Genomic DNA, 14,088 nt, shown 5'->3' with positions numbered 1-14,088 from the left:
GGCAACTGTTGAAAAGAGGGAAAGAGCAGCTTATATTAATTATAGAATTTTTATGTATGAGATAAGAGGAGAGGCATGACAGGAATTGCTGCAACATGGAGAGTCCAATAAATTGAATGTCTTTTTTACAATCGGACCACATCTCAATCAGGATCATTCGAGGAGGATCAATGTGCATCGAACGCATCGAATGCATGCATGCATGCATACTATGCCGAGGATGATCCTGTGCTGACCGTTCTCCGTCTCGGTTTAAACGAAGTCAAGGAAATTATCTGTAAATGGAGTGCCAAGAGTGTTGCTCGCAGAAAGCACTTTCAAACTGTTCTGGCATCGATTAAATCGCACCACTCAATCTTTTACGATGTGGTGCAGATCATGGGACCCTGTAGCCTTGATTATGTCACATGTAATGCTTTTTGCAAATGCCATCGCAAATGGGCTTTCGTTGATCGTTGGTCCTGTCTACCCTTCACCTTCGTCTTCAATTCGATCATCCTGATCAATTTACTTTAATACTTAAACATTCAACTTAATATTAAAATGTTAAATATGCTGGATGCTTCAAATATATTTTATTTTTCCACTTATAACGAATGCTTTTTCCTGTAACAAAGTTGATCTAGGATCGATTTTTAATTTGTGTGAAATTTCGGGGTAAATGAAAAAATTAACAAAGCAGATCTAGAGATATTTTTTAATCTATGGAAAATCTCGAGAAAAATAAGAAATCAGTCGATTTAATTTTTAAAAAGATGCAAATGCATATTTGCATCGAAAATTTGCATCTGAAAGTGTTTCATTAACAATATTGATCTAGGGATATTTTTTACAGTAAAATGTACAGTGATATTCTTACTTATTCGAGTGCTCGGTGCGCTATAGTAATTTTATCCGGCGTTTTCATCATAAATCCAGAGCGTTAGTGTTCTCCTCATCATCAGTCGCGTTCCACTGTAACCGCTGACGTGTTTCATATCGAACTATGACCAAGATGCACATACATACGTTCGGTCGAACGCATTACCGGTTACGACACCATTCTACGAAACCTTTTTCGCAACCTTACACCGTCCGTGCTCACCCTCGCAATGAAACGCGTACGGGTATGCGCATCCGGGTGCCATTATTGTTACAGAATTACTTTTTCTTTATTACTTCTCCGTATCCAATAACAATCTCCTCTCCTCCTACAATTATCCTCTATTTCTTACAATATGAACAAAAACGATACCAACTCATCTAACAAGTCATTCATTATTGCTTAAAGATCAATAACAAATTCCTACAAAGTTATTTTGTATTTCCAAATACAATCCAATACAGTAAATCAAAAAATATTGCTGCATAAGAGTAAATTTTAATAAGCTATTAATATACCGACTAAAATTGTGATTGAATCGATTTCAGAATGAAATCTAATTCCATCGAATACAATGAACTATTTAAACTGTTAGTAGTTATACAAATTGCAACAATCTTCGATGAGATGAAAAATAATTTCATGAAACTCCAACTCTTTCAAAATCCCCTATCGTGTAATGGAACAGGGGAGCAAGAAATCTCGGCACAAAGTATAAAAAGTTTTTATTAGAAAAGAAGCTAATATTACAAAACGCCTGTTCTCCTAAGCAATTGAAATAGTACTATAGTCAACGGAAGGCAGGCCCGTACGTCGACGACGGGACCCTAGAGTTGTAGCCATTGCGTGCACCGAAGTTGTAACTGCTGTCCAGGGCGTTAGAACCGAACTGATAGTTATTGCCATTGTTGTAATTTCCGCCATTATTAAAATTGCCGCCATTGTTGTAGTTATTGCCCGGTGTCTGGTAATTGTATCCTCCGGTGTTCCCTTCAACAAAACAAAAAAAACAACAAATTTAAACGGTTACGCTCCGTAGTTATTAATTTTTCAAAAATCATTATACATTTTTTAATTATTATCGTGTGTATAATTACATCCGCGACACTTTTCTGATTGAAATGAGCCCAAACACGACATAGTTTGGACAATTCTTGCTCGATTAATCCACGATACTGTGATACTGGAGAATTTAGGTATCATTGGTTCGCATAACAGTGGTTTCACTAAAACGTGGATTACACAGGTAAATATGAACCGAATTGTATCGTGTTTGGGCTCATTTTAATCAGAAAAATTTCACGCAAACAACGATATCAGTCTCATAAAAAAAAAATAATGGAAACTATAAAAGTTATGTGCAAAAATGTTGTCTCATTCGCGACAAAAATTCACTCTATAGGGGATTAATCGAAATGTATTTCGTATAAAATAACACAATATAGTAATCCAATATGGAGAATCTTTTGGGGGTCTCAAGAGCTCATAAATTCGATATAACAACACAATAAAATGCTTACCACCATTGTACCCGCCGCCAATATTGTTTCCCTGGTAGCCAGGTCCGGATGCCCCTTGATTGTTGTTGTTGTTGTTGTTGTAGCCGTTGTTCTGGGTGTTATACTGATCAGGGTAGGTGGCTGTGCCCTCGTACCTGACGTCGGCGTGGAAACCCGTCCTCCAATCAGCGGTATAAGTCACAATTTGCGTCCTACCGTCGGGTAGTTGTACTCTGTACTCGCCTCGGACGGTTTCGCCGTCGCTGGTCTCTCGTCTGCCGAAATCGTTTCCGGTCGCCTGGTCCTTCACTGCGTACCCGAACTCGTACGACATCGGCTGCAAAACAAGCCCGCGTGACAACCATAACGTCATTACGCCTTCGGCATCTGGGGCGTCACCTTCAATTCAATTCGACTCGCGTTGAACAAGCAATCGCGTAAGTTGTTGCATATTATAATTAAAACAGTGGATTTTCATACAAAATAAAAATTATTTTAGTCTCTCTCTTTGTTGTTTAAAATATTCGGTAGTTTTTAGAGCCAGATGTTTGGGACTGTCTGCAATGATTATAAACTTTTGTTTTATATAAAAAAAAATTGTTTCTGTTAGTTTATGTATTAATTACACTCCGTGCAATTATGGAATGGTGGTCAATGTAATAAACGCAAGAATGTATCGTCTTGTGTGTTCTTCGCACAGTGAAAGTGAATTAGACTGTTTTCATGCGTCACAATTACTATAATTGGTCACTATAAACCGTTCGATGGAATGTTCAGCAATCGTAATATCTTAAAGAAAGATGTATAAGGAATGTTTGCTATCTTCTAACTGTGAAAAAAGATAAGGTAAGTGTCTACATTACCGACGCGTTGCAAAACCAAAAATTCAATCATTTTTACGTTTGATTAATTAAAACCCGATTGTTTTGTACAGAAATCTGAAGAGAGTGTTTTGCGAATATAATTTTCTACCGTACGTAGTCACTATACTGTGTCACAATGCAAAGTTCTGTTTAGTCTAATTATAATAACGCGTGGAACAATGGCGCCACGTATCCCATAATTTGTATTGTGTCTTCTGCACACATCGTTCTCATTTATAGTAAAATCTTGCTATTAAAATGCGACCTGCTTCAACTACTTCATTACAACACGCTCGTAACACATTCATTATTGTTTATTACATATTACATGTTTTCTTTATAGCAGGTACGTCGCAACGATACCAAAATGGCTGACATACTCCATTCAAACATAATAAATATTGCTTGAAAACAGTGGACAAGTTAATGAATAAAAATTAAAAAAAAAATGTGTTTGTTAAAAATTTCTAAAAATTGCTACAATTATTATGGAATGTAAATCAATTTATATAAACAAAATAGAAATGGCGTCTCCTCACCATATCCCTTGACATACACCACATTCCACAATAAAGTAAATTATCTTGTCAACAGCAACAAAACATCATAATTAATTCTCAGTAGTTGACCCAGTTCTAAAATTAATTGTTCCAGCCAAAAAGTTATAATTGCAGGCTTGCACCATCGTTTCAGCCTGCGCAGCGCTATCATCTATCATCCTCGAGATCATCATCGTTCAGCAAGGAGCCAGTGGATCCCGCGAAAATGGTATGGCAAAAATGTAGGCTTCTGGCGTACGCGATGAACTGTTACGTGGACGTGCGCTTTCTTCGACACGAAAAAGAATAAGTGGAGCAGATGAGCTCCAAGATGGCCGGTCTAATCTGGCCGAGGAGAGCCTCGGGACACGTCCAGCCGCGAACATAACCGGACCGTTTAGATTCCCAGGACGATTAGCTAATCGGCAGCATAACGATTCGCCGGTAGATTACGCCTGCGGTTCACTCTATTAATATTCTTGCATCATTCTGCGGCCACACATGATTCGCGCGTAGCACTTGGCAGACGCCATTTCCGGTCACCTATTGATCGTAATTAAACCAAGGATGTCTACGCAGCATTGCGATTTTCTGCGGGGGTTGTAGGAATCGGTTGAGTCAAGATTGCAACAAATGTATGAACATTTTAAAGAACCGACCAAAATACAGTTCCAAATGATAAAATAATGTCAAAAAATAATGGATAAATTGGCATTATTCCAAAAAGGTGTGAACATTTTTAAACATCATTGACAAAATTATCTGGTGACTTATTGCTCCAAATAATGGATCAATCACAATAAATAATTAAATAATTAGTCATGGGTCGAATAAGATGAATAATTGTCGTTAACAAAGTTGCAATTTTCCAACTGAAGATTCTCTAACGATTTCAGACGGAAAGGAGAGTGGAGAGGCGATTCAACGGAGACGCCATCCAGCTTCCCATCATCTTCGCAACTTTGTAGCCGCGCGTTTTCACGTTTCATCACTGTGTTTCGACGGTGGAGGAGCGGTTATTGTTGTCTGTCGCAATCGGCTCGAGGGGGCGAGGGGAGGGGAGGGGGGGGGCAGCTTCATAAATTCGCTTAATAACCGTATCCCACGAAACGAGCAGTTAATTTCCTTGAAATGTTCCCGTTTAGAAGAGACCCCTCTTCTGCTCCGCTTCGGATCATCAATTATGAAACGCCCGAGCCATTACGAATTACCAAACGAGCAAACACTATCGTTCCCCGCGACGCGACGTTTTCCAAGTGTAAACGACTGTCAATCGCGGGTGCGCCTTTAAGGTGTGACTATGCATTAACACGATCCACTGTAAGATACTCTAACAATCTAGCAAGACAACATTATTGTGTCATTTCTATTCCAACATCACTTTTCAATGATTTTATGATGTTATCTTTGCTAGGTTCTTGAACATTTATAGACACAATGAGGAGGTAACATTAAATGCGTGAAATAGCGACGGTATATCATTGTTGATTAACAATGCAAATGAACAATGTCGCATTTTTGGAAAATCGTTTATGAAAAATTAGTACTGTATTATTAATTTGCGTTTTTTCCTGGTATTGTTGTAATTTGTTTGCTATGACATTGTTGATTGTTGTCGTGGTTGTATTGTGCTTTTTATAACATTGTTGATTGTTGTAATGTGTTTGTCATAACATTGCTGATTGTTGTAATGTGTTTGTTATAACATTGTTGATTATTGTAATTTGTTTGTTGTAATTGTTGTAATTTGGTTGTTATAACATTGTTGATTGTTGTAAGTTGTTTTTGTGCATATTTAATTTTTTTGATTATCTAGAATGTTTCTATTGACACGTAACGCGACTTATACTAATCGTTGGAGTTAGAGGGTGACGTCGATGATCTGGAGGATTTGTTAATGACTCGCGCAACAATGTGGCTCGACAAAGTTCAATGTTACTTATAGAATCGGCTGTAACCCAGATCTAGTGATCTCTCCCAACCCTTGAAATTCTCTGCGAAACGTTTCGAGAGCAAACGGGTGTGGAAATCGAATAAAGGTTGACTGGATCGAGGATCTCGTGATCCATTAAAACTCGATCACACCTTCACCGGATCGTCTTTCGATAGACCCACTTACAATTAGTTTCTTTCAATTGCACTCACCTGGTCGACGTAATCATTGTCATTCCCATTATCATAGTGATGATTACCGTGGTTGTCGAAGCCACCGTTTCCACCATTCGAGGAACCATGGTTGTTGTTGTTGTTGATATTGTTGTTGTTGTTATTGTTGTTGCCTGCATAATTCCCTGGGACACCGTATTGATTACTTAACGGTGGCTCGCAGTGGGCGATTCCTATGCTCACTATAAAAGCGAGTGATAACTGAAAATTCAATTGTTATACTTAATTATTATCGAAACAATTTAATCATGATCATTTCATTTCCCTAAAAGACTAACTTTCCATTCGATAAAATTCTCTTAGAATAGGACGCTTTAAACTAACTTGGCGATTTTTTATTTGCAACATTATAAAACATTTCGGTGTGAAATCTTTTTCTATACATTCGTACACGTGTCAACGAAGTCCAGAAATTTTTGTGCGAAGAAAAAATCAAAATTGACTTTGTTATACATAATCGAATGCACCCCTAGATCGGAATGAAAGTACCCAAATAAATCGTTACCAAAGCAAGAGATGTTAGTAATTTTTTTAAGAATAACCGTTAGACAAATAAATTGCAAACTTTGTGGGTTTATTAAGAAGTATTTCAAGAATATGGACCATTCATTTAAACTAAAAATATTGACTCGATTCGAAGGTAAAGGAATTCGATTCCATCCTGATAAGATTGAGAAAAGTATCTGTCAATAAATGGAAATTTGCAGAAGTATTTGGACCCAATCGCGAAGCCATTGGTCCCAGACGCATGCCCATAATGCACCGCGAAGGTATTGCCGAAATCTATTTTATTGTTGCGCCACAGCACCGCAGGATACTAGCAAACGTATCAGATAGATTCCCAGGCGTGAGGCTGATGCGTCGCTCGAAAGCGAGATGATCAACTCGTGCGCGTTGCGTACGCGAGAAATTAGTGTTTTCCCGCGTCGTGAGAACGTGTGTTCGCTGTTACATCATTGGGCCGTTTAAAACCGGCGCAACGGTAAACGCAACTTGCGAAAAAAATCGCGAAGAACGAGCTCCAAACGACCAACTACCACTAAACGGTCCGCCCACTCCGACCGTCGAATTTTTTTCAGCAAAACTAACACACATGCAAATCTCAAACTATGTGGGTGTGTTGAGCAATCTTTGAAGCACGTATGAGAATTTTTTCAGAAATCAGTAATAATCCTGTCGGGAGTTATAACAATTTTACTATGGCACTTCCAGAAAAGGCTTATCTCCATTGAGGATTCCAAGATCCGCCATTTCTAGGGTAATGAAGCAGCAGGGAAATGAGAAGAAAATTAATAATTCAAAGTGTAATTGATTGTTCGCAGTAGGAAGAGGTGTTACATAACTTTACAAATTGTACTTCCCGTTCATGAATAAATTTGTCAAGTAGATGCAGGTAGAGGAAGAGTCATGCACCTTGCTTTCACACATTGTTTACTGCACATGACAAAATGAATACAAAAAGAACTTTCATTCATGAATAAATCGTCTTCATTAATGTAATAAGGTGTCAGAGACGAAATCAATTCGTGAATACATTTTCCTAAATTGCTTGTGAATATTTAGCACGTGATACTTAATATTCGATATTTAATATTCAATATTTCATATTTAATTTGCAGTAATTAGTTACATGCAAAATTTCTACTCATTTAGGAAATATATTTAAATACATTAATTCTATTAATTTTGGTAATAATTTTGACATTAAAAAACAACCGAAAGCAATGCAGTGAACAAATAGAAGAAATTGAATTAAAATAGAGACAGACTTTCATTCATGAATTAGTCATTCTTTAATTACACTGTTATGCATTTAATGTAATGACACGATGGAGGAGTGTAGATCTCTTTTCCTGGAACTAGGTCTTGATTAGGGACAATACTTAACAACTATATTAGCTAATTGCTTAATTTGGTAAACATCAAATTAATATAAATAGAAATGGTGTCTTTCGTGTAGGATAAGTGTCCGATTTTAGAACAAATGGAAATTACAGGTGTTTCTAAAGATTAATACGAGGTGTCTCTCTAATATTTAACTGAAGTAATTCAGACTGTCATTATCTATCACAACTATCATCCGGTTGGTGTACTAAAATACACGGTGCCATTGTTAATTACTCTGACAGAGATTTTCCAGTTGTTACACACCTTTCAAAGATAAGTATAAATGTCTCCTGTTATTGTTAGCATAAATGAATTTTCATTAGAGCGGTTATCGTTGTTTCCGCTGTGTAATGGCCTCTGTTACATGCACGGTTGCGTGCAAACATTCCTGGCTTTCTCAGTGCAAATTCCACAATTAGTATAAAAAGAACACTCGACTAGTAAAATATTTAGTAAAGCAATGAATAAACCAGTTGGCAAAATGAGGGGCAAAATAATTGTCAAAATAAACTGTAAAATAATTATTAGAGCAAATACTGAAACAATAATGTAGGTTGTTAAATAATTGGTGAACGAAACAGTATAAGAATCAGTAAAGTAAATAGTAAAAAAAGCAGTGAAAGGACAAACAAATAATAAGAAAATAATAAATATATAAATAAATAATATTCAGTCTTTTCAACGTTTAAAACAATTCGAATAATTGTTATACAAGCATTATAATAGACACGTAACTTAAATAATTGGGAATGCTATCTGACCAGAAATCAAAGATGGCTTCCGTCTGTCTATAAGGATGTAACTATAGTTCCTCTTCCTCTATTCGCATAAGAGGAATCCCTGAATAAGGATATGCAAGCGATGTCAGCAGGAATCAACCGCGAAATTTATTTGCATAGAAAGTAGAGATGCGCGGATTATAAGAAAGCATGATTGAAATTAGGAGATTGAGATTGACAATGATTTATGGGGATGAAGGGTACCATTGTTTATCACTGTGACAAAGGATACGTGGCACCGTGCTGCTTTTTAGGCCGCTAATTATGAGAGCATAATTAACTAAGGATGTATTCAGGACGCTGTTGGCATTATTAGATACTAATTGAAAGGAAATTAGGCTATATGTGTTATGAGCTCGTGTCCAATGCACTCAGGCTGTCTGAATCCGCCAGTGTCACACAAACTTTTTCTAGCGATGTTACAGATCATGTTTTCAACAATGACATGGGTAAAAACAAGTTATTATAAATAAATAAAACAATGTGACTTATATAAAATCGTAAAGGTCGTGATTATTTATAACAATTTCATATTACGTCTTTGAAGATTAGGGCACATCAGAAGATTGAAAAAGTTAGTATCGGATCCAATATGGCGTCGAGGAATAAATAAATCCTCAGTACAATTAAAAATAAACAAAAATCAAAGCACATAAAACTCCAGAGGCAGTTAACATACTTAATAATTTTGAATTACATCTTGGGTGCCTAATATAGATATGGAGGACCGGTCGTGTGATCCAAGATGGCGTCGAGGGATGAAGAAATCCCCACTATACTTAAAGATGAATAAAAATCGAATGATACGAAATTCCAGAGGCAGTTAAAGACTATAATAATTTTGTGTTAATTCCTGGGTGCCTAATATAGATATTTGGAGGTGGAGGACCGGTCGTGTGATCCAAGATGGCGTCGAGGGATGAAGAAAGAGCCTCGAGGAATGTTCGAAGCGGGTCGGTAGGCGCACCAGGCTTGCACCCGTTCAAATACGTAGTAATTTTCGTAACACGCGAATACCGAAGCGTGCATTATGTCATTTAACACGATGATGTTAGAATGGTTGCACGTTGCACGTAGCCACCGCTCTGCCGCCTCTTGCGAAATGCTTATGTTGTTATTTATATTCCCGTGTAAACCGCCGCGTCCCTTGTACTGCATTAACGGAGATGATTACACGCGACCAAGTGCACTTACATAATGAAATGCAACGGCTTACTGTGCACGCTGCACCGACAAATGAACCGTGCATCATCGGAGCGCACCTGGAAACACACCGGTTGTGACTACAGTTGACTATAGTTGAGAGAAAAAGACCGCGGGGCGGGACGGTAGACGAAATCAGGAAGCGACGCGGTTTTTAATGCAATTTCTACCATTCTGTTTTAATTACTATACTCTGTCGAGCGCATTTTATTCATTTGCAACGATAAAAATCAGAACAATTTCTTCTTTGTAAATTGTGTTGGAAATTTAAGAAAAAAATTTTGGGAAGCATATTTTTATATATAATTCTATATAATTGTTGTGAATTTTGTTGGATTTTATCACCGAACTTTAGAAAATAGTAAATATTTTCGTTCACCAATTTCTTTTATCGAAAATAAGTTCGTTCATGGATTTTTATTAATGCTAATTTTGTTAGTCGCACTAACGGCAGTAAAAAGGACGAATTATATGCTCATTTGTTTATTTTTTCCGTTGCAAATGGTATTGTCAACCACACTACACGGTGACATTAAGAAAGATTCATTAAAGAGTCATTTGTTTATTCGTTGATTGAAAATAATTTTATTAGAAGCTACTGTTGCTAAGAGACATCTATTATATTCTCATTTTGTTTATTTTTTTATGAGAATAATTTTGTTATTCACAGTGGCGACTCGAAGAGAGATGTGTTATGTAGCCTCGACGTTTATCTTTCTCGTGTAATTAATTTTGTCAACTATGGTGGATGGTGACATTCAGAGAGAACGCATTAAAGACTCGTTTATTTATTTCTTTGTTGAACGTATGACTTCGTTGACCTCTACTGTAGCTTCAAGAGGAACAAATTATAAAACCATTTATTTACTACTTTTATTGAAAACAATTTCACTGGTTGAAATTTTGTTTTGATATAAGTTTGTTAAATTTTGTCATTAAAATGCCATTATTTGCACTGGGAAATTTAATAAAAATGGAATAAATTGAAATATGCAATAATTTCTTTCACGGCGCATACAAAAATTAATTCAACTAAAGGCCACCCCAACTAAATTGTAAATTCTGACATAAATACAATGCAAACATACAAAATTGAGTATCTCCGTCATTTTGAAGAATAAGAACTTCTAAAATGTGTGATGCAACTCTGTGGGTTCACCGGGCATAATGCAATTTTCTTTGACTGTGTTACGAGTTCTGGGGCAGTTCACTATACCGAGGATTTATAAAGGAGATTTACAACGCCTGCGGTTAGGCGAATAGTGGAAGAAGACCTTAGAGAACGGTCCAGAGACATTGCAACTTGCACTTCCACTGCAAACTGCAAGTGGAGCAACTGCAAAGTGCAATGGCGCACTTGTGGTCGATTCGGTTTCTTCATTTCCAGTAACCGTGAAGAAAATCCTACCACAGTCGCCATTACATAAACCAAAACCGAGCAAACAAATCGAAAAACACAAATTCCCAATTCAAAACAAAATAAATACTAATCGAACAATTCAATTATTACAACGTCTAGGTTCTTCTAAGAAACTATTATGCTCGTTAGCACACTACAAAAAGATAAACCAACAAATCTCAACAAATAGAGGCAAAATTGCAACAAGCATGGAGACTAAAGAAGAAAAAATTTTTGCTTCGTAAGTATTAAATTGTTTCTACATGTACTGATCAATTTTTGTGAAAAATTAAAAATATCTGCATATTTAATTATTTCTTTAATAATTTTAACAAGTTAAAAATTTGATATTGGTGTTCCTAAACTATTTTAATCTTGAACACTTAAAATTCGCAGTCTCTCATTGTTAATTTATTTATATCATTTAGTTGTTATTTAAATATTACTTATTAGGTAATTATTATTGCTTTACGGTTTCACAAATAATAGAACGGAAAATTATAAACTGCTCAGTTATTTTTAGTGACTTTTTCCAATTATTCGCCCCCTCAAGAAAATGTCTTTTTCGTTCGAAGCAGAAAGAAAGGATTAATTCACTAATTGCGAAAGGAAATTCAATGTTCCGCGACCGTGAGTGCTATTTAACGGCGCATTAGCGGCGTGCATCAGTTCGTAGCTAATTACAGAAACGTGGTAAAATCGAATTTCGCAGCTCGACCTTTAGCATTCCTGATTTTTCCAGCCCGAGGGAGGGACGCAAAAACGTTGAAACCCGGGTAACCACGTGAAAGTAAGGTTCGGCTGATAATCGGTGTAAACTCGGAAAGATTATAACGCATTTTACCCCGAAGGGAATCATTAGCGGACGAGAGGATCTATCGTTGGATCTGGGAGATCGCTATCGCGAGATTTGCTCGTGCTCCGCGGTCCCAGTGACAGAGATAATTAACAAATCCGTAATTTATCGAATGACAAGTAAAATTTAACAAGTGAAAGATTGCTCACGGTGGAAGGGAACCCTCGGCCATTTTTGTAGCGCATGATTGATGCTCAGGACCGTTGCTCTAGTTACTAATTTTTTAAAGTACAGTTTTGAATAATATATTTTGCATACATATTATCATTATTATTTTCCTCCCGAACTGTTCATTTAGTTTGATTAGAATTCTGATACTCCGGGTCGAAATAGACCCAGGCAAAACTCTCCCTAGACCCAAAGGACTAAAATTCCTCCCTGACAACAAGTGAGAATATTAACACTAGAACCACCCAGCACTAAATGGCAAAAATCGCCTCATAATAACAACAAAATTGCATTTGTTTAGATTTCGTATCAGTGTAAATATCTGCTTCGGTAGAGAAGTTTTTGCTGATGGAAACATATGTATAATTTCAATATTTCTAAAGGAAAAAATCAAGAGCAAGCCATTTGGATTCGTCCGGTGGTTCTAGTGTTAAATAACTTGAGCCTACGCTCGACAAGTACCTGCACCACTTCCACCACTCCCACCCGTTTACTGTGACTTGAACAACAACATGATCAGCGTCATCATCAATCACCCGTGAAGTTACGTAGATCCCATGGCCAACCGATATCTCAGTTTATCACTGGCTCGCGGATCACCACCCGGCACAGGGGATCAGGAAACCGAACGATTGTCGAATGTACGAAGTCACTGTCATTACCTGTCGCACTATCCTGTCCATACTTGTAGGGGAGCTCACCGATAAGGAACCGAGCACCGTGATACTTGGAATGCTGAATATTATGGTGACGTTTCGCCGGGGCCCGGCTTGCTTATATAGAGCGACGGTATACGCCTACGAGGATTCATTTCCTGTCGGGCACGGATTCGCCTAGAACAGGCCTGATCTAAGAGGAGGTGGAGGATCCTCGGCTAGGATCCCCAGCCGGATAAAACTCTGCTTGCTCTCTCCCTCTCTTTCTCTCTGATTCTCTATTTCTCCCCGTCCCTGTTCCTCTTCGGTAACCCTCCTCTTTGGTTACTCCAGTTCACATAGTTCAGGACGCATGAAGCGTGAGGAAAGCCCGCGCTTTATTTCCCATTGTTTCTCTCTCCTAGCTGGAGAGGAGAGGCATGCGCGAATTCGGGGACGGCAGCGTGCCGCGTATGAGAGGAACGAGCATCAGCCGACGAAGAGTAGCATAGTTCTCGCTTCCAGAACGGAGAAAGTTGGTTACTTCACCGCGTGGGACCACCACCAGGCTCTCTTGACGCCGCTCGCTTTTCGAGCCGACTAATTAGCCAATTGAGCCTTAATTAAGCCAGGACCATTGTCCAGCCGCTGCCACCCGGTCCCCAGGTAGCGTAATCCTGACTGGCTCACTGACTACCACCGAAACGGCTCTGTGGCAATACTCTTCGGGGCCTCCTCGGTCTTCTAGGACCTGCCAGGACCGTGACAGTCATTGTTGGATTCATTTCAATACTCCCTGTTCCTTTTTTTAATATAATTTCTTTTTTGTGGATAAGGTAGAGCGACCAGGTTACCGACCAAAATTGGCGAAAAATGGTTTCACGTGCCTCAACGTTTCGAAAGGCTCATTCGAAAGAGGAATAAAATTCTACTTTTCTGCCATCGGTATCTAACCATTCAGAAGAATACACCCATTTTCTACTTATTCCAAATATGTTCGGCTTGTTAAGATTGTCAAAGAACGAAACAATCTTCTACAATGTTTATTTCGCATAAAGATCCGCAGTCTAATTGTCTATTAACAGTGGTTTGAGGCTGTTTATTGAAAGCAGTAGACCATGATATGAGAAGTCTAAAAAGAAATTGTGTACTTTGGTTGCCTACCCTAGGGGCAACTGGGCAGATCCCTGCATTACCGACCGGTTTCTCAACACCTGTAACGCTTTCCAAGC

At 37.9% G+C, this 14,088-nt stretch overlaps 1 protein-coding gene across 1 annotated transcript; it reads right to left on the bottom strand.

Annotated features, from left to right (window-relative positions):
• Positions 1-1,572: 1,572 nt before the first annotated feature.
• Positions 1,573-13,041, bottom strand: LOC143358768 (uncharacterized). The gene is made up of 4 exons (XM_076796189.1): positions 12,884-13,041; positions 5,909-6,130; positions 2,383-2,698; positions 1,573-1,852 (listed from the first exon to the last, which is right to left on the bottom strand). Exons 1-4 carry the CDS (start codon positions 12,902-12,904, stop codon positions 1,653-1,655), a joined length of 759 nt encoding a protein of 252 aa, XP_076652304.1. The 5' UTR covers positions 12,905-13,041; the 3' UTR covers positions 1,573-1,652.
• Between the last annotated feature and the right edge of the window lie 1,047 nt (positions 13,042-14,088).

Source organism: Halictus rubicundus, chromosome 11 (assembly GCF_050948215.1).
Source record: "Halictus rubicundus isolate RS-2024b chromosome 11, iyHalRubi1_principal, whole genome shotgun sequence".
Lineage (NCBI taxonomy): Eukaryota > Metazoa > Arthropoda > Insecta > Hymenoptera > Halictidae > Halictus > Halictus rubicundus.
The sequence above is the reverse complement of the archived record's forward strand: the minus strand, read 5'-3'. Positions and strand labels throughout refer to the sequence as shown.